Source organism: Argopecten irradians, chromosome 6, assembly GCF_041381155.1.
Source record: "Argopecten irradians isolate NY chromosome 6, Ai_NY, whole genome shotgun sequence".
In the NCBI taxonomy this organism is placed as follows: Eukaryota; Metazoa; Mollusca; class Bivalvia; order Pectinida; family Pectinidae; genus Argopecten; species Argopecten irradians.
Genome location: NC_091139.1, coordinates 47453575 through 47480368, shown reverse-complemented (window position 1 = coordinate 47480368; position 26794 = coordinate 47453575). Strand labels below are relative to the sequence as shown.

Sequence of the window (26794 nt, the reverse complement as noted above, 5' to 3'; positions counted from 1 at the left end):
CAATATTCTTGACCACAAAGACAATCACTTCCTCCTCTAACAATATCCTTGACCACAAAGACAATCACTTCCTCCTCTAACAATGTCCTTGACCACAAAGACAATCACTTCCTCCTCTAACAATGTCCTTGACCACAAAGACAATCACTTCCTCCTCTAACAATATCCTTGACCACAAAGACAATCACTTCCTCCTCTATAATGTCCTTGACCACAAAGACAATCACTTCCTCCTCTAACAATGTCCTTGACCACAAAGACAATCACTTCCTCTTCTCACAAGTACCTTGACCACAAAGACAATCTCTCCCTCCTCTAACAATATCCTTGACCACAAAGACAATCACTTCCTCCTCTAATATTGTCCTTGACCATTAAGACAATCACTTCCTCCTCTAACAATGTCCTTGACCACAAAGACAATCTCTCCCTTCTCTAACAATATCCTTGACCACAAAGACAATCACTTCCTCCTCTATTAATGTCCTTGACCACAAAGAAAATCACTCCCTCCTCTATCACTTCCTCCTCTATTAATGTCCTTGACCACAAAGAAAATCACTCCCTCCTCTAACATTGTCCTTGACCACAAAGACAATCACTTCCTCCTCTCACAGTATCCTTGACCACAAAGACAATCACTTCCTCCTCTCACAGTATCCTTGACCACAAAGACAATCACTTCTTCCTCTAATAATGTCCTTGATCACAAAACAATTGCTAGGATTTTGTTGCCAATGCAGAAGGATTAATTGCATTTTTTTCGTTTCTTTTTTTTTTCTTTGAAAAAAAGTGTAGTGGTAGCTTTTGTAACACATAAGAACATAAAAGGCTAGCATACATAGGGGATATGTCAATGTAGAGGGCCTAAATTGTCATCTTATGAAAAAGTGAGACAATATAATTCAATAGTTCATGCACAAAAATATAGTCTTAAATCAGTTATAGGACAATATGAAAATTATGCCATCTTTTTTTTGATAATATTTTTTAAAACATCTTTATCCATTTTCATTTTATAGAATGCTGCGTTTGGGAAACTATATATGTGATCATGAATGACTACTCTAATGCAGGAGAGTTACTCAAATATAGGGCTACCAGCTAGAATCACTTAGCAGTTTCTAAATGAAAAAAAAAAAAATTCTTTAGAAAGTTTTAAAAAACGTCGCATCCCCCTCACGCACTCCAGGTAATCTTCTTTGTCAAGACGGTCTGGAGATACAGAAACAATACTATTCCCCATATGAGGGAGTGTGACCAACCTGTCGAATGCATCTTTTACATGTATCTTATACTATAGCCAGCTGTAATACAAGTGTCATCTGTGTATCAGCTGACAGAATACATTTTGACTACGTTTGTAAAACGAGCGGGTCCCTATGGTTTGTACATGATAGTGTTTACTAAGGTCTCTGTTACTCAGCTGACGGGCATTGCCTCTTTGGCTCATTCAGTAGTGTCGCAGATTTCCATGCCGGAGACCTGGGTTCGATTCCTAGTCAAGGCGATAAGACAGGAATGTCTATTTTCTCTCTTCTTCACATTAGCGCCCAACTAAATAACCCATGGTAGATGGTAAGGAAATCTCACGAAAAACAGGGGGAGCAGTGTAAAAGGAGCTTCTTTGACTCAGTCAGTAAGTAGAGCCACAGTTTTCCACACCATTACCCGGGTTCGATACCTGGTAGTGGGACTCGACAGGAATCATATTAGTATTTTCCCTGTTCTTCTACACGTTATATTTGTCAGTCCCATTCCATCTCTACTACATATGATGGTTATATCAAAACTATATAGATCTCTATATCAGTATCTGCCTACAGTTACACAGGTTGGGCACATGTATATTCATTGCTATTGTAGTAGTTTTAAATTGTACATATAGTGATACGGTAGCTTTCTAGCTTCGCGCTAGGGGGAATTTCCCTTTAGCTCAGTCTGCACACTACTCTTGCCCTGTTACACTATTATAGATGGTTGGGAATGTCTATAAGGAACTTTTGAACATTATCAACCATTTTTCAATCGAAACAATAGAAACAATAGAGCAATAATTAACTTAATAATACCCGATTAAAACTGATTTCAATATGTTTAAATGCTCATTATAAACAACCACTGCAAGTTTCAGGAATAAGTTTTGAGTTAAGGCATTTTTGTCTCCAGAAATGTTGTGTTTTGGCCGTTTTATTAAACTTTAAATAGCTATTTATCGCTGTTATAACAAAAAATAAACATATGCTCAACCTGTTCCATATCAGCGTAGCTAATATCTCAATATAAATTTTCACTTCTTGGCCTTCTTATTTATTCGATATTTTTTTCTCTTTTTATTTTCTTATGATTGCACTTTTTACTGGTGGTCACTAACTATTTGCAAACTTCTATACCTTGATATAAGTATCACAGAGCCCTCATTTTATATCTTGTAATGAACACATTTCATTAACAGCAGCACTTTTTTCTTGCGTGTCACTCGATTCAAAACAGGAAGTTTACATGGACTTTCTAAATCATAATGTTACCGGTACATGTTTACCGGATTAGACAAAAAATGAACAAATAAAAAAATTATCCTTAACACAAAGTCTTGTTGAAGTATTTATCATATTTAACTCCATCCTTGTGTTTTTCTGGATGTGATAAACATAGAAATGAAGATAGACTATGGATCAGCCACAGCGGGTATATTTCTAGGGTATAAATTTCCCACGATGCCGGTTACCTACAGGTCAAGATCACAGATAAGCAGCTTGGATCGTCATTGCATGTAACTCTGTCTGCATAAGATAACACTCATTAAGAAGACGGCAGCACACCGGCAGTGATATACCGATTACATCATGGCCAAGATACAGACAGGTAATTACATAAAGTTAGCAAAGACAACTACAGCAGTCCAAATTAGGCCGAGAATACAAAACTAAAATCAATGTGATTTGGGCGCGCACGTGCCAAAATACTCAATAGACACATGTAGCTATCTCGTTATCTGAATTTTTACAGATTTCTTATCAATTCGGTGAAGTATGTATTTATTTTTTTATTTCTAGCTTGAACAAATTATTGTTTTATCTACTAAAAACATTTCACATTTGTTTGCTGAGTAGAAATGTTTTACTTTCGTTTTATATATGTAGGTTAAGATAACATTAATAGCTTCATTGGAATTCGTCAAACTTTTCTGTTTCAAGTTTATACCTGTCCCACATCATGCTTTTTAAACTGGTGTGTCTTAAAAATTACCATGTACATTTTTCGTTAGAACGAATATACAGTTGGTAGTAGACTAAAGGTTACACCATTGTGCACACGGAGTGCACGAGGTTTAGACTACAGGTAGACACGGAGTGCACGAGGTTTAGACTACAGGTAGACACGGAGTGCACGAGATTTAGACTACAGGTAGACACGGAGTGCACTACGTGTGAACACGGTGTCCACTACAGGTGGACATCGTGTCCAGGTACATTGAGACCTAGACAGACAAGGTGATGCGTTACAGTTAGGGATCGGGGAAGAATAAGTTCTTCAATTTGAAATAATACATAATCATAACTTTTAAGTGTTTATTTTTTTTTAATTACAACATCTACAATTTAATGTACAGTATACATAACTATATAATACGATGTTTTTTTAGTATATATGAATAAAACCTTTTCACTGCAAAAGTAATAAAGATTAATTTATATTCATTAAGTATATGTCTATTTAATTTTATATCATTAGTTTCCATTTCATATCTTAAATTGTCTATATTACGTTTTCAAAAGTAAATGTTTTATGGGTAAATTGCATTAAATATATATATATCATTTACATGAAATAGTAAATACAAGCATTTTCACAAGTCAAAAACAACTTTAAATTGCAGCAAAAACCAGTCCTAATGTGCTTTTGAGACATTTTTTTTATGATAAGCTATCAGTAATACAATCATATACCGGGTACATGTAATACATAGCTTTTAAATAAAAAGATTTGGTGCCTATCAATCAGTTGTCTAGCGATACCCTTGTAGATCGTCTTTCATTAAAATATATACACTTTTATAATATTTTTCTTGCTATTTTAAGTTCTAAAAGTATTGTACGTAAAAATAGCAAGTACCCAATTCAGCTTGTTTTGATTCTTAATTACCGGTACACACAATATGTTTATGATCCCAACCCCGCAAGTTATCTTGACCGTATATTGCGTCATGGTCCAATAATTATAACTTGTCAAGCATACAGGTAAGCCACAGTATCCAGCTATACAGGTGCCTCAAGGTGACCATCGATAGATGGCCAGAGGGCAGAATCGTTGCCTTCTGTGTTTGCACGGCTTTATGAGAACGGGGCAGTATCTTTATATAATATGTGATTTTAGAATTGTTTCTATGGAAGTTTGTTAAGACAAACAAATATACTTTACCGTTTAAAAATCATAAGTACCATTCTTATTAGATACTTGTACATGCTTGTTGTAGAGCCTGGGTAAACATGTACACCGTTTCCCGAGTGGGGGGGGGGGGTAGATTGGGGATTGGGATGAGGTAAAAACTAGCTGCCAAAACATATAGTAAGTGATGCTGAACACACCTCAATTATTGTCACAATTATTGTCATGACAGGCAGCCATGAAGTGGAGCTGACGGGAGCTGTACAATGCGTAAATCAAGCATGTCTGTCACAACATTGAATTTACCAATAATACATGTATATATTATAATCAAAATTAATTTAAATTAGGTACTTATTCATCATTGTAATATGGTATTTTATGTACATAGTCATGATAATCAGGTTTCTGATATATGTAAAAAGCCAGTGTAAAAAAAATAAATTAATGAAAAGATATCGGATGAAATATGATATTCCAATAATCTTGAAATAAATGTTTTAATTAATTATACACTTGGTATTTAGATTATTTTTAATTTTAATATATAAAGCTTCATTATCAAATAAATTAAAATGCACTACCAGTTAAAACACATATCCCTATTGACTAGCATTGTTGTATAACTGTACGTATTTGTGTGATGAGTTCAATATATGTATGTAAAGAGGCTGCCACCTAGGTACAGCATGCTATAAATGGACCCCCTAGGGTTGGGATAAGGTACTACATATATACAGGTGTTGTTAGTATGTGATACACTTGACTGAACATATTGAAGGGTGCCCAAAGAAGGCCCCAGGCCCCTGACCCCACTATGACCAATGTTAGGTAATTTAGATTATTATACCTGTGTGGTTGATGGAACAGTATGAAGTCCAAGTGACCATGGCAACTGCAGTCCTAGCCTAGGGGTCTACCTTTCGAGCAGGCAAATTTTAAGTGTACAATATACTACATGTGTGGATCATACATTGTTATCACAGGTGGTAGGCTAGTTCCTGTGACTCAGAAATAAAAGATTTGAAAGTTCGGCCAATACACATGTCCATTAACTTTCAAAACTTTTATTTCAGAGTCACAGGAACTAGCCTACCACCTGTGATTGTTATCACGTAACTCACGCGGTTTGTAAAAGAAGGTCAGAATAGGATATTGTCAAATTATCAAGGTTTCTAGAATTAAAATAATTGTGACAAATTCAGAATTTAATCAACAACTATGAATCAACAGTTTAAATGGATAGAAGTTGGATTTATTTTGATTCTATCTGCATGTGACCTACATTTTAGCGATCGGTCCTTTGAACAGTGTTGATGCTCACGAGCAGCCACATGCCCGATACTAAATTTTTGCTTTCTTAAGCCAGTGCTTATATAATTACAGGTTCCACAATCGGTTGACACAATAAAATGTAATTTCTAATGCCGATTTTTAACGTCTATGGACGATTTCTCATTTTTCCTATGCTTTGCAACGAACCAGGTTCCATGTAGCAAATGTATACGTATTACACATTTGACAGGATCAGAGATTTAAATAGTACATTTAGATCTCTGACAGGATTAAAACTATTTCGCGCACCTTGCCGTTTAGAAAACTATATTCCACACATACACAGTTAAACATTTTATGAAGAATTTGATTTGTTTATGTTTATATGTCCTTGCTTTTATTATGCCTATCTTTTCTGATGTCCATCAATATATTATTTTAAATCAAAATATTTTGCCGATCAAAATATCTCTTTGGCGACGATTTGCTTACACTGAAAATCTTACTTCACGCAAGGTCCATCACTTAATGCGTTCGAAAAAGAATTTCATCTCTAAACTACATATCACTAGCTAAGAAAAATAGTTTTTACTGGGAAAATGCGGACTTGAACTATCCATTGATGAGACATAACCAGAACGTGGTTTACCGTACGCAGTTAATTTGCTTTTATAACTTCTAATAAACGTCCTTATTTATAAATTAAATTGTATGATAATATATATTGATACATTTTACTTTATATGTATCTATTCAAATAAACATTACAGTACGAATGATTTCCAGTAATTAACGGCAATTTTTATGTTGCAATAAATATTATGTTTCTGATCGCAATAAATATTTCTATCTGTCAAAGTCCATATAGACTGCAGAATAAATACATATTTTCTCATATCTCTGTGGCACATCATCTAGTCTGTCTGTGGTCTGGATGTAGTGGACATTTTACCTGGACACGATGTCCACCTGTAGTGGACACCGTGTTCACACGTAGTGCACTCCGTGTCTACCTGTAGTCTAAATCTTGTGCACTCCGTGTCTACCTGTAGTCTAAACCTCATGCACTCCGTGTCTACCTGTAGTCTAAACCTCGTGCACTCCGTGTCCACTCGTAGTTCACACCGTGTGCACAATGTGTAACCTTTAGTCTACTACCAACTGTACGTACCCGGCCTGCTATACCTTTCGGCCGGGTACGAATTGGTCCCTATGTGTCGTAGTGGAGCACTGCCTCCGAAAATCACTCGGGCACAGTTTTCTATACTTTTTTGTAGGTTTCCAATTATTTTATGCGTATACATGCATTTACATATTGTTTTTGTCCAAAACAAACATAACTACCATTCTTAATATCTACCGTACCGCTCACACGACGTCACTATTCACAATTTCTGGACTTGCCGTAAAAATCCCCTTCAGAAAGACCTTCATATGTATTACGTAAAAAACTAATGCCTCTGTGGGAATTTGATAATCTATGTGGTTCAGTTTTATTGCCTAGTAAGTAAGCGATATCGAACAAGTAAGATGAAATGCAAATAAATGTTTTATAACAATTTGCATAATCATTACTTTGCTCCATTAGCAGTAATAGACACCAATTGTAGCTCTAAAGACGACACCATTTTCTGTCTAAAAGTCTTTTGAGCTACAATATTGCAGCTAATTTTTCATATATGGTTAATTAATAGAGACAATTCATTTGGATTCTTTATTTCTTCGAGCCTTACAGTTCATCAGAAAACTAAATGTACAAGATTATTCTCTTTATTCCTAAGAGCTTATTACAGTCTTATGTCCCATTTTTAGCTCACCTGGCCCGAAGGGCCGGTGAGCTTATGTCATGGCGCGGCATCCGTCGTCCGTCGTCGTCGTCCGTCCATCCGTCTGTCTGTCCGTCAACATTTCCTTTAAATCGCTACTAGTCATAGAGTTCTGCATGGATTGTAACCAAATTTGGCCACAAACATCCTTGGGGAAAGGGGAACAGAAGTTGTATTGATTTTGCTCTGACCCCCCGGGAGCAGGAGGGGCGGTGCCCAATAGGGGAAATAGTAGTAAATCCTATAAATCGCTACTTGTCCTAGAGTTCTGCATGGATTGTAACCAAATTTGGCCACAAACATCCTTGGGGGAAGGGGAACAGAACTTGTATAAATTTTGGCTCTGACCCCCCAGGGGCAGGAGGGGCGGGGCCCAATAGGGGAAACAGAGGTAAATCCTTTAAATCGCTACTAGTCATAGAGTTCTGCATGGAATGTAACCAAATTTGGCCAGAAATATCCTTGGGAGAATAAGAACTGAGTTTGTATAAATTTTGGCTCTGGTCCCCGGGGGCAGGAGGGACGGTGCGCAATAGGGGAATTATAGGTAAATCCTATAAATCGGTACTTGTCCTAGAGTTTTGCATGGATTGTAACCAAATTTGGCCACAAACATCCTTGGGGGAAGGGGAACAGAACTTGTATAAATTTTGGCTCTGACCCCCCAGGGGCAGGAGGGGTGGTGCGCAATAGGGGAATTATAGGTAAATCCTATAAATCGGTACTTGTCCTATAGTTCTGCATGGATTGTAACCAAATTTGGCCACAAACATCCTTGGGGGAAGGGGAACAGAACTTGTATAAATTTTGGCTCTGATCCCCAGGGGGCAGGAGGGGCGGGGCCCAATAGGGGAAATAGAGGTAAATCCTTTAAATCGCTACCAGTCATAGAGTTCTGCATGGATTATAACCAAATTTGGCCACAAACATCATTGGGGGAAGAGGAACAGAACTTGTATAATTTTTGGCTCTGACCCCCTGGGAGCAGGAGGGGTGGGGCCCAATAGGGGATTTAGAGGTTAATATTAAAATTCCTTCAGAAAAGAAACAATGTACCTGTATTCAGAACATTAATTGGCAATACAAACCAGGTGAGCAATACAGGCCCTCTGGGCCTCTTGTTTTGTTTTACCATAAATACGTTGATATGAGTAGCTTAAATATTATTCACTTACATGATACTTAGGTTTGGTTGGTATAACAGTTAATTGTTTAACATGCTGTAGACCTGGGGTTTATATTGTATTTGTGTATAAGAAGCTGATTAATGTTGGGTGTACATAGAGCATATATGGTTAGCATCTTACAATACAAGGTTTATTTTGGTGCGAGACTTTATCCGAAATGACGAGCACCAAAACAAAACTTGTATTGTAAGATACTAGTGATGTATTCTGTTTCCTGCAACCATTATAGAATTCAAAAAGAAAGCAAATTTGCAGTTATTTACTAGTTTGTTTTGCTCGAAGTAAGATGCTTCTTTGATGCAGAGGAAAATTAAAATGCATTCACCATACTGAATGAGAGTGTACTCCTTTTTAGTACTGTGAGAAATATATGAGCACATTTGCAAACAGTACCAGTAATTCTTTTCAGCGTGTAATATCTCTGACACAAAATGAAAATCTTCAAAAAACAATAATTACCCAAAAAAGAATTTCTTTACATTACATACCTTTGCAATGAGCCAAAAAAAAAGACGACATCGCTGTACAAGATTTTAAATATCATAAAAATTATGTCGTTTTAATCTAGTGAATGTGACATCATGCTTTAGCAGCTGAATGACTTTTCATTCATGGAAAGACTAAAGTTCTGGATCAAGTTAGAAAAAGTTCTGTCAAACAAATTCATGTGATGGTATTGACGGATAAAGCACAAGTTTATCTGACAGTAGTTACCTTTTTTTTTTTTCATTTTTTTTTTATTTTCCAAACAATGTTCTAACAAAGACTACATTTGTCACATATACATGCACATTACTCTTTACTCCAATTTCCTTCCATTCTGGCATTTTCCTCTCATACACTAGAAATTACATTGTTTTTTATTATTATTTATGAAAAGGGGGCAGGGGGTAAGAAAAAAAAACAGATTGGAACGGGGGAAGGAGGTAAAGGGGTATAAGGGTATGAAGAGGGATGGTAAAAGTAGTTATCAATTAGTATGTGGGACAGTTGCAGGAGAAATAGTGTTTATACAACAGCTGTCTGTCAACTGACAGAGCAGGATTCTTTGGTTCAGTGCTATCACACTGGAGACCATGGTTTGATTTCTGGTCAGGGCACTTGACAGAAATTCATGTTTTTCGATGAAATGAGCACTTCTGTTACACCTAATGGTTAGATATAAAAAAAAATGCTAATTGGTCTAGCTATGCAAGTTGTTCAAAAAAGTATCAAAGTGATTTTATTAAGATTGATTTCCTGATTTTTGGTTTAGTTCTTGGGCTGATAGAGCCAAGCGAAGCTGGAGTAACATTGGCCCATGAACACCTAAAGATGGAGTTCCATTCAATGTATACACCACATCCTGACCCAAAAATACAAGAACAAAAGGATGATGACATCACCATGGAAAACCTGTGGTGGATACGCCAGCATCCGTAAGTACTAACAAATTAATGGATATGCCAGCATCTGTAAGTTCAAACAAATTGATGGATATGCCAGCATCTGTAAGTTCAAACAAATTGATGGATATGCCAGCATCTGTAAGTTCAAACAAATTGATGGATATGCCAGCATCTGTAAGTTCAAACAAATTGTTTGATACAAGAGCATTTATAAGTTCAAACAAATTGATGAATTATATATTTATGCCAGCATCTGTAAGTTCAAACAAATTGTTGGATCATAAGTCAAACAAATTACAAAGTTCAACAATGGATATGCCAGCATCTTATAAACAATGCCATCTGTAGTTCAAACAAATTAATTGAATATGCCAGCATCTGTAAGTTCAAAATTTCAACATTAAGTTCAACAATTGATTATGCCAGCTTCTGTAAGTTCAAACAAATTGATAAGTGATACAATAGCATCTGTATACGTTCAAACAAATTAATGGATATGCAAGCACGCAACAAATCTTAATAAGTTCAAACAAATTAATGGATATAAATTAAGATACCCTCTGTAAGTTCAAACAAATTGTGATACAATTCAACAATTTAAGTTCAAACAAATTTGATACAAACGTTCAAACAAATTAATGGATATGCCAGCATCTGTAAATTCAAACAAATTAATGGATATGCCAGCATCTGTAAGTTCAAACAAATTAATGGATATGCCAGCATCTGTAAGTTCAAACAAATTAATGGATATGCCAGCATCTGTAAGTTCAAACAAATTAATGGATATGCCAGCATCTGTAAGTTCAAACAAATTAATGGATATGCCAGCATCTGTAAGTTCAAACAAATTAATGGATAAGCCAGCATCCATAAGTTCAAACAAATAATGTTAATTCTGGTAAGATACTATTTTCACTTACCTCAAGTCTTTAAGAATAATTATACACATGTAGGTGATGAATTGAAATATGGCTTGGACAAGTTGGTGATTTGCTGTGTTTGATTCTAATTCCTCAACTAGGGGAGATAATCCAGTATTATATTATCAAAAGCTTAGGATCTGGTGACCAATAGAAAGTAACAAATGATTAAGGATAACTGTGTATTCTGATTGCTTGTACATTCTCATAGAATTACAGAAGACTTCTAGAATTTCTGGATAGAGATGAATGACACAAGGTGGGACTTGTATTCAGACACAATAGGATCACATTCTGGGTAGTAATGAAGTAGTGACTACTGTGACACTACTTTGGTCTGAATCCTAGATAATTAATACAAATAATTTGAGATGTATTTCTAATGCCAATTGACTTTATGAATTAAAATAAATAACAGTTATTTTTATCATCAGATACAGCAGTGTGAAAAACCTGTATCTAAATGATGTACAGGAAGCTATCACAGCTGAGATGGAATATTATAAAGTGAGTACCAAGTTCATATGATGTTACAGAATAAGTTAAAATCATGGTTAACGGTCAGTTCATAATTGCAATGGACAAAGGTCTATATCGTACAATGTATAATGTATATTATGGACATTAAACGGACAATAAATTCTAAATAGTGCATGGAAATGTGCATCAGAACGACTGTTGGAACAGTTGGCATCACTGTAATACGACCATCAAGGTTCACACTCACTCGCTGTCTGCCATTACAGATTGTGGTCCGACATCAAGCATGCTAAAGCCTAGCCCATGCTAGCTAGTGGCATAAAGTAACCTTTTTCTACAACATACTCAAATCATTCTTCACTCCTCTATAGCTATTTATTACATTTGTTTAACTTACGGTACACCAGCTCAGGTATGGGTATGGGTATAACGTACATATTGTACTTGCTAAATCATATATAGCAATATGATTTAGATTTTAACAGTACATGTATTAATATTTTTAGCCTACCTGGCCCGAAGAACTGATGAACTCATGTTATGGTGCTGCGTCTGTCGTCTGTCCATCAACATTTCCTTAAAATCACTACTTTTCATAGAGTTCTGCATAGAATGTAACCAAATTTGGCCAAAAACATCCTTGGAGGAAGGGGAATATAGTATATAGTTTGTATAAATTTTGGCTCTGACCCACCAGGGGCATTAGGGGTTGGGTCAAATAGGGAAAATAGAGGTAAAGCCTTTAAATCGCTACTAGTCATAGAGTTCTGCATAGAATGTAACCAATTTTGGCCAGAAACATCCTGGGGGGGAGAAGGGGAACAGAGTTGGTATAATTTTTGGCTCTGACCCCCCGGGCAGAAGGGGCGGAGCCCAATAGAGGAAATAGAGGTTAATCCTTTAAATCGCTACTATAGTCATAGAGTTTTGTATGGAATGTAACCAAATTTGACTTTGAACGTCTTTGTGGGCAGGGAACGATGGATTTGGTTTTGATGTACAGTAATGGAGAAGGGACTAATTGTGTAAGGTAAAACAATAGATTTAGTTTTGATGTAGAGTTATGATGGAGGGGACTAATTGTGTCAGGTAAAACAATAGATTTGGTTTTGATGTAGAGTAATGGCAGAGGGGACTAACTAAGGTAAAACAATAGATTTGGTTTTGATGTAGAGTATAATGGAGGAGTGGACTAATTGTGTAAGGTAAAACAACAGATTTGGTTTTGATGTAGAGTAATGGAGGAGGGGGCTAATTGTGTAAGGTAAAACAATAGATTTGGTTTTGATGTAGAGTAATGGAGGAGGGACTAATTGTGTAAGGTAAAACAATAGATTTGGTTTTGATGTAGAGTAATGGAGAGGGGGCTAATTGTGTAAGGTAAAAAATAGATTGGTTTTGATGTGAGTAATGGGGAGGCTAATTGTGTAAGGTAAAACAATAGATTTGGTTTTGATGTAGAGTAATGGAGGAGGGGCTAATTGTGGTAAGGTAAAACAATAGATTTGGTTTTGATGTAGAGTAATGGAGGAGGGGGCTAATTGTGTAAGGTAAAACAATAGATTTGGTTTTGATGTAGAGTAATGGAGGAGGGACTAATTGTGTAAGGTAAAACAATAGATTTGGTTTTGATGTAGAGTAATGGAGGAGGGACTAATTGTGTAAGGTAAAACAATAGATTTGGTTTTGATGTAGAGTAATGGAGGAGGGACTAATTGTGTAAGGTAAAACAATAGATTTGGTTTTGATGTAGAGTAATGGAGGAGGGACTAATTGTGTAAGGTAAAACAATAGATTTGGTTTTGATGTAGAGTAATGGAGGAGGGGGCTAATTGTGTAAGGTAAAACAATAGATTTGGTTTTGATGTAGAGTAATGGAGGAGGCCACTAATTGTGTAAGGTAAAACAATAGATTTGGTTTTGATGTAGAGTAATGGAGGAGGGGACTAATTGTGTAAGGTAAAACAATAGATTTGGTTTTGATGTAGAGTAATGGAGGAGGGGACTAATTGTGTAAGGTCAAAACAATAGATTTGGTTTTGATGTAGAGTAATGGAGGAGGGCTAATTGTGTAGGTATGTAGAGTAATGGAGGAGGACTAATTGTAAGGTAAAACAATAGATTTGGTTTTGATGTAGAGTAATGGAGGAGGGGGCTAATTGTGTAAGGTAAAACAATAGATTTGGTTTTGATGTAGAGTAATGGAGGAGGGGGCTAATTGTGTAAGGTAAAACAATAGATTTGGTTTTGATGTAGAGTAATGGAGGAGGGGTAATTGTGTAAGGTCAAAACAATAGATTTGGTTTTGATGTAGAGTAATGGAGGAGGGCTAATTGTGTAAGGTAAAACAATAGATTTGGTTTTGATGTAGAGTAATGGAGGAGGGCTAATTGTGTAGGTAAAACAATAGATTTGGTTTTGATGTAGAGTAATGGAGGAGGGACTAATTGTGTAAGGTAAAACAATAGATTTGGTTTTGATGTAGAGAAATGGAGGAGGGGGACTAATTGTGTAAGGTCAAACAATAGATTTGGTTTTGATGTGATAGGAGTAATGGAGGAGGGATGGTTATTGTGTGTAAGGAGCTATTGTGTAAGTCAAACAATAGATTTGGTTTTGATGTAGAGTAATGGAGGAGGGGCTAATTGTGTAAGGTAAAACAATAGATTTGGTTTTGATGTAGAGTAATGGAGGAGGGGACTAATTGTGTAAGGTAAAACAATAGATTTGGTTTTGATGTAGAGTAATGGAGGAGGGGCTAATTGTGTAAGGTAAAACAATAGATTTGGTTTTGATGTAGAGTAATGGAGGAGGGGCTAATTGTGTAAGGTAAGGTCAAACAATAGATTTGGTTTTGATGTAGAGTAATGGAGGAGGGACTAATTGTGTAAGGTAAAACAATAGATTTGGTTTTGATGTAGAGTAATGGAGGAGGGTGGACTAATTGTGTAAGGTCAAACAATAGATTTGGTTTTGATGTAGAGTAATGGAGGAGGCCACTAATTGTGTAAGGTAAAACAATAGATTTGGTTTTGATGTAGAGTAATGGAGGAGGGTAATTGTGTAAGGTAAAACAATAGATTTGGTTTTGATGTAGAGTAATGGAGGAGGGGTAATTGTGTAAGGTAAAACAATAGATTTGGTTTTGATGTAGAGTAATGGAGGAGGGCTAATTGTGTAAGGTAAAACAATAGATTTGGTTTTGATGTAGAGTAATGGAGGAGGGGACTAATTGTGTAAGGTAAAACAATAGATTTGGTTTTGATGTGGTAGAGTAATTGGAGGAGGGATTAGATTATGTGTAATTGGTAAGGTAAAACAAAGATTTGGTTTTGATGTAGAGTAATGGAGGAGGGGGCTAATTGTGTAAGGTCAAACAATAGATTTGGTTTTGATGTAGAGTAATGGAGGAGGGACTAATTGTGTAAGGTAAAACAATAGATTTGGTTTTGATGTAGAGTAATGGAGGAGGCCACTAATTGTGTAAGGTAAAACAATAGATTTGGTTTTGATGTAGAGTAATGGAGGAGGGGGCTAATTGTGTAAGGTAAAACAATAGATTTGGTTTTGATGTAGAGTAATGGAGGAGGGGGCTAATTGTGTAAGGTAAAACAATAGATTTGGTTTTGATGTAGAGTAATGGAGGAGGGGGCTAATTGTGTAAGGTAAAACAATAGATTTGGTTTTGATGTAGAGTAATGGAGGAGGGGGCTAATTGTGTAAGGTAAAACAATAGATTTGGTTTTGATGTAGAGTATAATGGAGGAGGGGACTAATTGTGTAAGGTAAAACAACAGATTTGGTTTTGATGTAGAGTAATGGAGGAGGGGGCTAATTGTGTAAGGTAAAACAATAGATTTGGTTTTGATGTAGAGTAATGGAGGAGGGGGCTAATTGTGTAAGGTCAAACAATAGATTTGGTTTTGATGTAGAGTAATGGAGGAGGGGCTAATTGTGTAAGGTAAAACAATAGATTTGGTTTTGATGTAGAGTAATGGAGGAGGGGGCTAATTGTGTAAGGTAAAACAATAGATTTGGTTTTGATGTAGAGTAATGGAGGAGGGACTAATTGTGTAAGGTAAAACAATAGATTTGGTTTTGATGTAGAGTAATGGAGGAGGGACTAATTGTGTAAGGTAAAACAATAGATTTGGTTTTGATGTAGAGTAATGGAGGAGGGACTAATTGTGTAAGGTAAAACAATAGATTTGGTTTTGATGTAGAGTAATGGAGGAGGGGGCTAATTGTGTAAGGTCAAACAATAGATTTGGTTTTGATGTAGAGTAATGGAGGAGGGGCTAATTGTGTAAGGTAAAACAATAGATTTGGTTTTGATGTAGAGTAATGGAGGAGGGGGCTAATTGTGTAAGGTAAATAGATTTGGTTTTGATGTAGAGTAATGGAGGAGGGGGCTAATTGTGTAGAACCAATAACTCTTCTCTACTCTCTTTTGGAGGTAATATTATAGACCTCAATCACATTCTCTCTGTTCTTTTGGGTTATTATTGATAGGACCACTCTCACTTTCGCTTTTAATCTCTCTTGGGGCTTATATTAATAGATAACATTCACTTCGTCTTAACTCTCTTTGGGGTTATATTAATAGACCAATCGCAAATTATCGTTTACTCTCTTTGCGAGCTAAGGTATTAATTAAACCTAACACAGTTTGGTCTCTTGATCTCTCTAGAGTAATGGAGGAGGGGGCTAATCTGTGTAAGACCAACACAATTCTCTATTTTCTTTGGGGTATTATTTATATACCAAATCACTAATTCTCTAAGGTTTACTCAATTTTTGGGTATAATAAAAGACCATATCTCAAATCATAATTTCCCTTGTGTAATGCACTTACTGTTTTGAATATCACTCTTAATTATCTAGTTTATCACATAACTGACCTATCCAGCACATGTCACATGGTTTGATGTCATAAATAGTAATGTAAGGGACTACATGTGTCAATTACAATCGTAAAACTATTTTGGTTTTGATGTAGTTTTGATATCATCATCTTTATATGACGTCACATGATTGTCTTATACGGAAAATTGCCAATCCGAGGCAGATTTGTACTGTTTTGATACAGACGAAATTTAAAGTTTTACTTAATTTGTAAGGTAAAAAATAGTTATTGGTTTTGATGTAGAGTAATGGAGGAGGGGGCTAATCTGTACACTTGTGAAACTAATACATTTTTGGTTTTGAAACTCGATTAAATAATTTCATATGCCACTCACTAAAGGTTTGTGTCAAGGTAAAACAATTGAACTCGTTTTGATAAATTACATATACAGAGAGGACTCATGTAAATTCTGTTAATGTAAAACAATTGATTTGGTTTTTATTTAGAGTTCAATAAGTTTGGGGCTAATGAAGTAAAAAAAAAAATAAAAGTTTGGTTTTCTATTATAGAAATGGAAAGAAAAATGTTAAGAATAGATAGGGCATCAAAATTAAAACAATGTGTAATAAGACTTTTATAGCATAGAGTAATCGACAACTTGGTACTAAATGTGAAAGTTGTAAAACAATTTGATTTCTAGGTTTTGATGTAGAGAAGGAGGACGACCAGAAACTGTTGCCATGTAAAACAATTGAGGAAATGGCTGCTGTGATGTACGAATACATCGGAGGGGGACTGGCTGTGATGATACAGATATCAAGTGTGGCTGTATAGGGGAGATTGGCTGCTCCTGGGGGCACTTAACAGTTAGATATAATCAACTTTCATATACCAGATATTTAATTGTCCAAATCACAATTGTGACTTTGTGTAATAAGGAAAAAGGTGGTGTTATAAATTATTGACATTTTACTCTCTTCAGTAGATATGTGACTGTAATTGTGTAAGGTCTTTAGATTAGGATCACCAAATTTTAGAGTTTTTCTGGGACACAAAGTATCAGCTTTGGAATCTATCTTATTATTCTTTTTGCCAAAAAAAATCAATATTTATGTAAAACTATTTTTCAGTCATAACAAAGTTCAAAGTAGAAATATCTTCATTTAAAAAGCTACAATTCTCAAACGACATTTTTTTTTTATACATCAAAAACTGTTTGTAGCTTTAACTATAAACATAATGTAATTTTCAATTCTCTCTAACTGATTTGATTAGATAATATTAATGAGACCAATCAATTCTCTGTAATCTCTTGGAATATGATTTATTCTTTCAGAATCTGAGAAGCGAGCAGTCCAAGCCTCTGGAATGGTACAACAAGACCTGGGCTGTCCAGTAATCTTCCATCCTGGCCGACACCCTGATGCACCATTTGATTTGGTTCGTATTTACCAGGAGGCTGGAGGAAGGGTGGACAAGTTGATCATGTCTCACTTAGATAGTAAGTAATCAGGTGTCTCCCTTAGATAGTAAGTAATCAGGTGTCTCACTTAGATAGTAAGTAATCCTTAGATAATCTAATTCAGGTTTGGGGTCACTTAGATAATAAGTAATCAGGTTCTCTCTAACTCTCTTTGGGTAATAATAATAGACCAATAGTAATCTCAGGTGTCTCTCTCTTAGATAGTAAGTAATCAGGTGTATCTCTTAGATAGTAAGTAATCAGGTGTCTCAATCTTTTGGGGTTTATTATAGTAAGTAAATTTATCAGGGGTGTCTACTTAGATATATAGACCAATCAATCAGGTCTCTCTCACTCTTAGGGGTAATAATCAATAGACTCAAGATAGAAAATAATCAATTCTCTCTATTAATAATCTCTCTTTGGGGTATATTAATAGACCAATCACACTTCTCTCATTGTCTCTTTTAGTATAGTAAGTAATCAGACCAATTTGGGTAATCAGGTGTCTCACTTAGATAGTAAGTAATCAGGTGTAATTAGATATAAGTACCAATCACAATTCTCACTTAGATAGTAAGTCTCTTTGGGGTTAATATTAATAAACCAATCACAATTCTCTCTTTAGTTATTTATAGGGTAAATAATTAAATAGTTCTCACTTAATAGTAAATAATCAGGTGTCTCTTACTCTCTTTGTAAGTAATAATAGATCCAATACACTAGAAGTAATATTAATAAATTAATCACAATTCTCTTGTATCTCTTTGGGGGTTATATATAGAAATATCAGGTGTCTCACTTAGATAGGGGTAATATGTAATCACTTAGAATAAGTAATCAGGTGTCTCTCTCTTTAGGTAATATAATAATAGATCAATCACAATTAGATAGTAAGTAATCTTTGGTAATATAGATAGTAAGTAATCAGGTGTCTCACTTAGATAGTAAGTAAATCAGGTGTCTCACTTAGATATAATAGTAAATCAGGTTCTCTCTTTTAGATAGTAAGTAATCAGGTGTCTCTTTTAGATAGTAAGTAATTAATCAGGTTTGTACTCAATAATAGATAGTAAGTAATCAGGTCTCTTTGGGGTAACTTATAGATAGTAAGTATTTCATCTGTTAGGTGTCTCACTTAGATAGTAAGTAATCAGGTGTCTCACTACTTCTTTGGGGTAATATTAATAGTAATCAATCTCACTACATAGTAATATCTCAGGTGTCTCTTATTATAGATAGTAAGTAATCAGGTAATTAGATTCTAAGTAATCAACTCTCACTTAGATAGTAAGTTTCAGGTGTCTCACTAGTTTGGGTAATATAATAATAGTAATCAAATTCACTTAGATAGTAAGTAATCAGGTGTATCTCATATAATAGTCATCAGGTGTCACATTAGATAGTAGGTAATAATAGACTACAATAGATAGTAAGTAATATTAATAGACAATTCTCATTTATCACTAATCTCTTTGGGGTATATTAATAGGGTCACTTAGATAGTAAGTAATCTCTTGTGTTCACACTTAGATATAAGTTTATCAGGTGTCTCACTCAGAAGTAAAAGTAATCAGGTTTCTACATAGATAGTAAGAAAATCAGGAGTCCACACATAGCTAGAAAGTAATCAGGTGCCCTCACTTATATAGTACTAGGTTAATCAGGTGTTTGCACTTAGATAGTAATATAATCAGTGGTCTCACCTAGATAGTAAGTAACATGGTGTCTCACTTAAGAGATAGTACTAATCAGGTTCTCCACTTAGATAGTAGAGTATAATCCAGGTGTCTCCCTTTAGGATTAGTAATTAATAGAGGTGTCTTCACTTAAATAGTAAGTAATCATCGTATCACTGACTTATTAAGTAATCAGTTGTCTCACTTAATAGTACATCTGGTAAGTAATCTGGTTGTAATCCCTTAGAATAGTAATTCAGTCGAGGTGTCTCACTTAGATAGTCAATTAAAATCATGGTGTCTCACTAAGATAGAAATGTAATTAGTGTGTGTCTCACTTAGAGAAAGTAAGTTAATCCAGGTGTCCTCAGTTAGAAAGTAATTAATCAGGTGTCTACCTTGATATTAGTACTTAATCATGTTTTATCACTTATAGATAGTAAGGATATCAGGTGTCTCACTTTGAATTGTTAAGTAATCAAGGTGTATTCACTTAGATAGTAAACAATCAAGGTGGTATCACTTAGATAGTAGTAAATCAGGTGGTCCTCACTTAGATTAGTAATTAATCCGTTGTCTCACTTAGATAGAAATTTACTCAGGTGTCTCAACTGAGATGTAGTAAGTAATCAGGTTGTCACACTTAGAAAGTAAGGCTTAAACCGAGGTGTATCCAGTTATCGACGTAGTTAATTAATCTGGTGTCTCACTTAGATAGTAATTAATGCCGTGTCCTCTCATCTAGATAAGTAATCACTCAGGTGTTCTCACTTAGATAGTAAGTAATCAGGTGTCTCACTTAGATAGTAAGTAATCCGGTGGTCTCACCTATTAGATAGTAGTAATCTCACTTAGATAGTAAGTAATCAGGTACTCCCTTAGATCAGGTGTCTCACTTAGATAGTAAGTAATCACGGTGGGTCTCCCTAGATAGTAAGTAATCAGGTGGTTCTCACTTAGATAGTAAGTAATCAAGTGTCTCCACTATAGACGTGTAATCAGGTGAGACCTCCCTCACTAGATAGTAACGTAATCAGGTGTGCCTCACTTAGATACGTAAGTAATCAGGTGTCTCCACTTAGATAGTAAGTAAACAGGTTTTTCTCACTTAGATAGTAAGTAGATCAGGTGTTCTCACTTAGATAGTAAGTAATCATAGGTGTCTCACTTACGATAGTAAAGTTATATCAGGTGTCTCACTTAAGATAGTAAGTAATCAGGTGTCTCACTCTAGATAGTAAGGTAATCAGGTGTCTCACTTAGATAGTAAGGTAATCAGGTGTCGTCACTTAGATAAGTAAATAATCAGTAAATCAGTAGTAAGTAATCAGGTGTCTCCCTTAGATAGTAAGTAATCAGGTGTCTCACTTAGATAGTAAGTAATCAGGTGTCTCACTTAGATAGTAAGTAATCAGGTGTCTCACTTAGATAGTAAGTAATCAGGTGTCTCACTTAGATAGTAAGTAATCAAGGTGTCTCCTTAGATAGTAAGTAATCAGGTGTCTCACTTAGATAGTAAGTAATCAGGTGTCTCACTTAGATAGTAAGTAATCAGGTTTCTCACTTAGATAGTAAGTAATCAGGTGTCTCACTTAGATAGTAAGTAATCAGGTGTCTCACTTAGATAGTAAAATAATCAGGTGTCTCACTTAGATAGTAATATAATCAGGTGTCTCACCTAGATAGTAAGTAATCAGGTGTCTCACCTTAGATAGTAAGTAATCAGGTGTCTCACTTAGATAGTAAGTAATCAGGTGTCTCACTTAGATAGTAAGTAATCAGGTGTCTCACTTAGATAGTAAGTAATCAGGTGTCTCACTTAGATAGTAAGTAATCAGGTGTCTCACTTAGATAGTAAGTAATCAGGTGTCTCACTTAGATAGTAAGTAATCAGGTGTCTCACTTAGATAGTAAGTAATCAGGTGTCTCACTTAGATAGTAAGTAAGTAATCAGGTGTCTCACTTAGATAGTAAGTAATCAGGTGTCTCACTTAGATAGTAAGTAATCAGGTGTCTCACCTAGATAGTAAGTAATCAGGTGTCTCACTTAGATAGTAAGTAATCAGGTGTCTCACTTAGATAGTAAGTAATCAGGTGTCTCACTTAGATAGTAAGTAATCTAATCAGGTGTCTCACTTAGATAGTAAGTAATCAGGTGTCTCACTTAGATAGTAAGTAATCAGGTGTCTCACTTAGATAGTAAGTAATCAGGTGTCTCACTTAGATAGTAAGTAATCAGGTGTCTCACTTAGATAGTAAGTAATCAGGTGTCTCACTTAGATAGTAAGTAATCAGGTGTCTCACTTAGATAGTAAGTAATCAGGTGTCTCACTTAGATAGTAAGTAATCAGGTGTCTCACTTAGATAGTAAGTAATCAGGTGTCTCACTTAGATAGTAAGTAATCAGGTGTCTCACTTAGATAGTAAGTAATCAGGTGTCTCACTTAGATAGTAAGTAATCAGGTGTCTCACTTAGATAGTAAGTAATCAGGTGTCTCACTTAGATAGTAAGTAATCAGGTGTCTCACTTAGATAGTAAGTAATCAGGTGTCTCACTTAGATAGTAAGTAATCAGGTGTCTCACTTAGATAGTAAGTAATCAGGTGTCTCACTTAGATAGTAAGTAATCAGGTGTCTCACTTAGATAGTAAGTAATCAGGTGTCTCACTTAGATAGTAAGTAATCAGGTGTCTCACTTAGATAGTAAGTAATCAGGTGTCTCACTTAGATAGTAAGTAATCAGGTGTCTCACTTAGATAGTAAGTAATCAGGTGTCTCACTTAGATAGTAAGTAATCAGGTGTCTCACTTAGATAGTAAGTAATCAGGTGTCTCACTTAGATAGTAAGTAATCAGGTGTCTCACTTAGATAGTAAGTAATCAGGTGTCTCACTTAGATAGTAAGTAATCAGGTGTCTCACTTAGATAGTAAGTAATCAGGTGTCTCACCTTAGATAGTAAGTAATCAGGTGTCTCACTTAGATAGTAAGTAATCAGGTGTCTCACTTAGATAGTAAGTAATCAGGTGTCTCACTTAGATAGTAAGTAATCAGGTGTCTCACTTAGATAGTAAGTAATCAGGTGTCTCACTTAGATAGTAAGTAATCAGGTGTCTCACTTAGATAGTAAGTAATCAGGTGTCTCACTTAGATAGTAAGTAATCAGGTGTCTCACTTAGATAGTAAGTAATCAGGTGTCTCACTTAGATAGTAAGTAATCAGGTGTCTCACTTAGATAGTAATTAATAATCAGGTGTCTCACTTAGATAGTAATTAATCAGGTGTCTCACTTAGATAGTAAGTAATCAGGTGTATCACTTAGATAGTAAGTAATCAGGTGTATCACTTAGATAGTAAGTAATCAGGTGTATCACTTAGATAGTAAGTAATCAGGTGTCTCACTTAGATAGTAAGTAATCAGGTGTCTCACTTAGATAGTAAGTAATCAGGTGTCTCACTTAGATAGTAAGTAATCAGGTGTATCACTTAGATAGTAAGAAATCAGGTGTCACACTTAGATAGTAATTAATCAGGTGTCTCATTAGATAGTAAGTAATCAGGTGTCTCACTTAGATAGTAAGTAATCAGGTGTCTCACTTAGATAGTAAGTAATCAGGTGTCTCACTTAGATAGTAAGTAATCAGGTGTCTCACTTAGATAGTAAGTAATCACTGGTCAGGTGTCTCACTTAGATAGTAAGTAATCAGGTGTTTCACTTAGATAGTAAGTAATCAGGTGTCTCACTTAGATAGTAAGTAATCAGGTGTCTCACTTAGATAGTAAGTAATCAGGTGTCTCACTTAGATAGTAAGTAATCAGGTGTCTCACTTAGATAGTAAGTAATCAGGTGTCTCACTTAGATAGTAAGTAATCAGGTGTCTCACTTAGATAGTAAGTAATCAGGTGTCTCTTACTTAGATAGTAATTAATCAGGTGTCTCACCTTAGATAGTAATTAATCAGGTGTCTCACTTAGATAGTAAGTAATCAGGTGTCTCACTTAGATAGTAAGTAATCAGGTGTCTCACTTAGATAGTAAGTAATCAGGTGTCTCACTTAGATAGTAAGTAATCAGGTGTCTCACTTAGATAGTAAGTAATCAGGTGTCTCACTTAGATAGTAAGTAATCAGGTGTCTCACTTAGATAGTAAGTAATCAGGTGTCTCACTTAGATAGTAAGTAATCAGGTGTCTCACTTAGATAGTAAGTTATCAGGTGTCTTACTTAGATAGTACTTTTCATAAATAGTACACAGAGTACATTTACAGTATAGTATATAGTAATAAATAGTCATGTGTATTGTAAATTGCATTATAGATGTATCATTATAACTTATGTTGACCTTTCCAGGGACTATCAGTGACATAGATCGCCTCATAGATTTTGCCAGACTTGGCTGCTATTGTGAATATGACCTCTTCGGGGTAGAAAATTCACATTACCAGTTTTGTGAAAGTTTGGACATGCCAAATGATGCAGAGAGAATTAGACGGATCAAGTCTCTTGTTTATGCTGGCTTTGAGGACCGCGTAACAATCGCTCATGATATACACACCAAACAAAGGCTGGTAAGGTTCACTAAGAAGATTTTACCATCAAATTGTCGCTACACAGATATGACATGCAGTATTCTTCTAACATAGGTTATTCTGTATTAGTTGTCGAGGTCACTCTTGTATGCATCTTATTGATATTTTACATCTGTCACTAACTGCTGTCTTGAGTGTAGATTACTAATATTTAACCTCTGTCACTAACAACCCTCTTGTATGTATATCATTGATATTTAACATCTGTCACTAACAGCTCTCTTGTATGTATATTACTAATATTTAAACTATGCCACTAACAGCCTTCTTGTATGTATATTACTAATATTTAAACATCTGTCACTAACAGTCCTCTTGTATGTATATTACTAATATTTAACCTCTGCCACTCTTGTATGTATCTTTTTAATATTAAACATCTGTCACTAACAGTCCTCTTGTATGTATATTACTAATATTTAACATCTGCCACTAACAGTCCTCTTGTATGTATATTACTAATATTTAACATCTGCCACTAACAGTCCTCTTGTATGTATATTACTAATATTTAACATCTGCCACTAACAGTCCTCTTGTATGTATATTACTAATATTAAACATCTGTCACTAACAGTTCTCTTGTATGTTTATTACTAATATTTAACATCTGTCACTAACAGTCCTTCTTGTATGTTTATTACTAATATTTAACCTCTGCCACTAACAGTCCTCTTGTATGTATATTACTAATATTTAACCTCTGCCACTAACAGCCTTCTTGTATGTATATTACTAATATTTAACATCTGCCACTAACAGCCTTCTTGTATGTATATTACTAATATTTAACATCTGTCACTAACAGTCCTCTTGTATGTATATTACTAATATTTAACCTCTGCCACTAACAGCCTTCTTGTATGTATATTACTAATATTTAACCTATGCCACTAACAGCCCTCTTGTATGTATATTACTAATATTTAACCTCTGCCACTAACAGCCTTCTTGTATGTATATTACTAATATTTAAACTATGCCACTAACAGCCTTCTTGTATGTATATTACTAATATTTAACCTCTGCCACTAACAGCCTTCTTGTATGTATATTACTAATATTTAACATCTGCCACTAACAGCCCTCTTGTATGTATATTACTAATATTTAAACTATGCCACTAACAGCCCTCTTGTATGTATATTACTTATTAATATTTAACATCTGTCACTAACTTCCCTCTTGTATGTATCTTATCAGTATTTAACATCTATCACTAAATGCCCTCTTGTATGTATCTTATTAATATTTAACATCTGTCACTAAATGCCCTCTTGTATGTATCTTATTAATATTTAACATCTGTCACTAACTTCCCTCTTGTATGTATCTTATCAGTATTTAACATCTGTCACTAAATGCCCTCTTGTATGTATCTTATTAATATTTAACATCTGTCACTAACTTCCCTCTTGTATGTATCTTATTAATATTTAACATCTGTCACTAAATGCCCTCTTGTATGTACATATATCCTAGTAATACTTAACATCTGTCACCTACAGCACTCTTGTATGTATATTACTTAAGAATTGGTAAATCAAACAAACATCTTTGGGCATTTTGTAAAACATGTCCAGAAACAATCACTCATATATTTTAGGACTGTGAAAATGTATCAATTTTAATTGAACAATTGAGAATTTCGATAATAATACCAATAATTTAGGTCTTAGATTTGAAAACAGGAATTTATTTTCGGCAAACAAGATAGTGCACATACTAATGTTCATATTGAAATGTGATATTGCTTTTAGTAAAGCAATACATTTACAACTTTATTGTCTTGAAAAAGAACTGAACTTCAGCAGTCTAAAAAATGATATTAAAATTGAACTAAAAGCTTGATGAGAAGATTATAACATCCAATAGTAATATAAAGTGTAAATCACAAACACTTGCAGAATTACAAAATTGGTTACATATAGAAACAGGTACATTTTAAAAGTTCTTGGAAGATCTCAGATATTATTGAAGAAAAGGAATGAAAAATGAATTTTTTTTAAAAATTGGACCTCTGCCATTTACAACATTGTAGTGTATGACTAAACAAATCTATGTTCTACTAACGGTTAATGTAAATCTATGTTCTACTAACGGTTAATGTAAATCCTTTACTTTTAACATTCAGATGAAATATGGTGGTCATGGATTCTCCCACATATTGCTGAATATCCTTCCAAAGATGGAGCAACGAGGCATTTCCAAAACAGTGGCACAGAAAATGGTTGTAGATAATCCTCAAAGATGGCTGTCCTTCCTCCCTCCAAACTGACAGCTTTCTCAGCCTTTTTTTTTCAATTGGCTGTTAATCGGATTTAATGTAGATACAGCACATGTATTTAAACAGAGAATTATAATCCATATTTAATTCCACATGAATAATTTTAAATTCAAAACAGAATTACTTATTTCTTTACACGAAATGGAAAAAGAGACATTTCAAAAACATTTAATATTCTGATTGTTTCTACAAATAACTTAATTATCCTTGTATATGGACAAATGTATTTGCATTGTTACTTTCTAATAAAGAGTTTCAGGAAGGTTTGATGTAAAGTGCCGTTATACACACAAACCAAAACTTTAATTTCCATCCAAGAAGGTTTGATATAAAGCAACGTCATACTCACATACAATGTACCAAAACTTCAACTCCCATCCGGGAAGGTTTGATGTAAATAGTCGTTATACACACATACCAAAACTTTAATTCCCAGCCAGGAAGGTTTGATGTAAAGTGACGTTAT

The 26794-nt window shown here is 34.9% G+C and overlaps 2 protein-coding genes across 2 annotated transcripts in view; one reads left to right on the top strand and one right to left on the bottom strand.

Annotated features, from left to right (window-relative positions):
* Window positions 1-2640, bottom strand: part of LOC138326095 (solute carrier family 2, facilitated glucose transporter member 12-like) — a 53579-nt gene extending 50939 nt beyond the window's left edge. Inside the window, exon 1 of the mRNA XM_069272234.1 lies at window positions 2394-2640. The gene's annotated coding sequence lies outside the window, so the exon portion shown is untranslated. The remainder of the gene's footprint in view (window positions 1-2393) is intronic.
* Window positions 1-26592, top strand: part of LOC138326571 (phosphotriesterase-related protein-like) — a 37741-nt gene extending 11149 nt beyond the window's left edge. Inside the window, exons 2-10 of the mRNA XM_069272669.1 lie at window positions 2656-2865; window positions 9933-10095; window positions 11423-11495; window positions 12762-12785; window positions 12930-12954; window positions 17015-17142; window positions 17641-17815; window positions 23803-24020; window positions 26176-26592. Coding sequence (XP_069128770.1) covers window positions 2847-2865; window positions 9933-10095; window positions 11423-11495; window positions 12762-12785; window positions 12930-12954; window positions 17015-17142; window positions 17641-17815; window positions 23803-24020; window positions 26176-26319 — 969 coding nt within the window. The 5' untranslated portion in view covers window positions 2656-2846 and the 3' untranslated portion in view covers window positions 26320-26592. The remainder of the gene's footprint in view (window positions 1-2655; window positions 2866-9932; window positions 10096-11422; window positions 11496-12761; window positions 12786-12929; window positions 12955-17014; window positions 17143-17640; window positions 17816-23802; window positions 24021-26175) is intronic.
* Window positions 26593-26794: the final 202 nt, after the last annotated feature.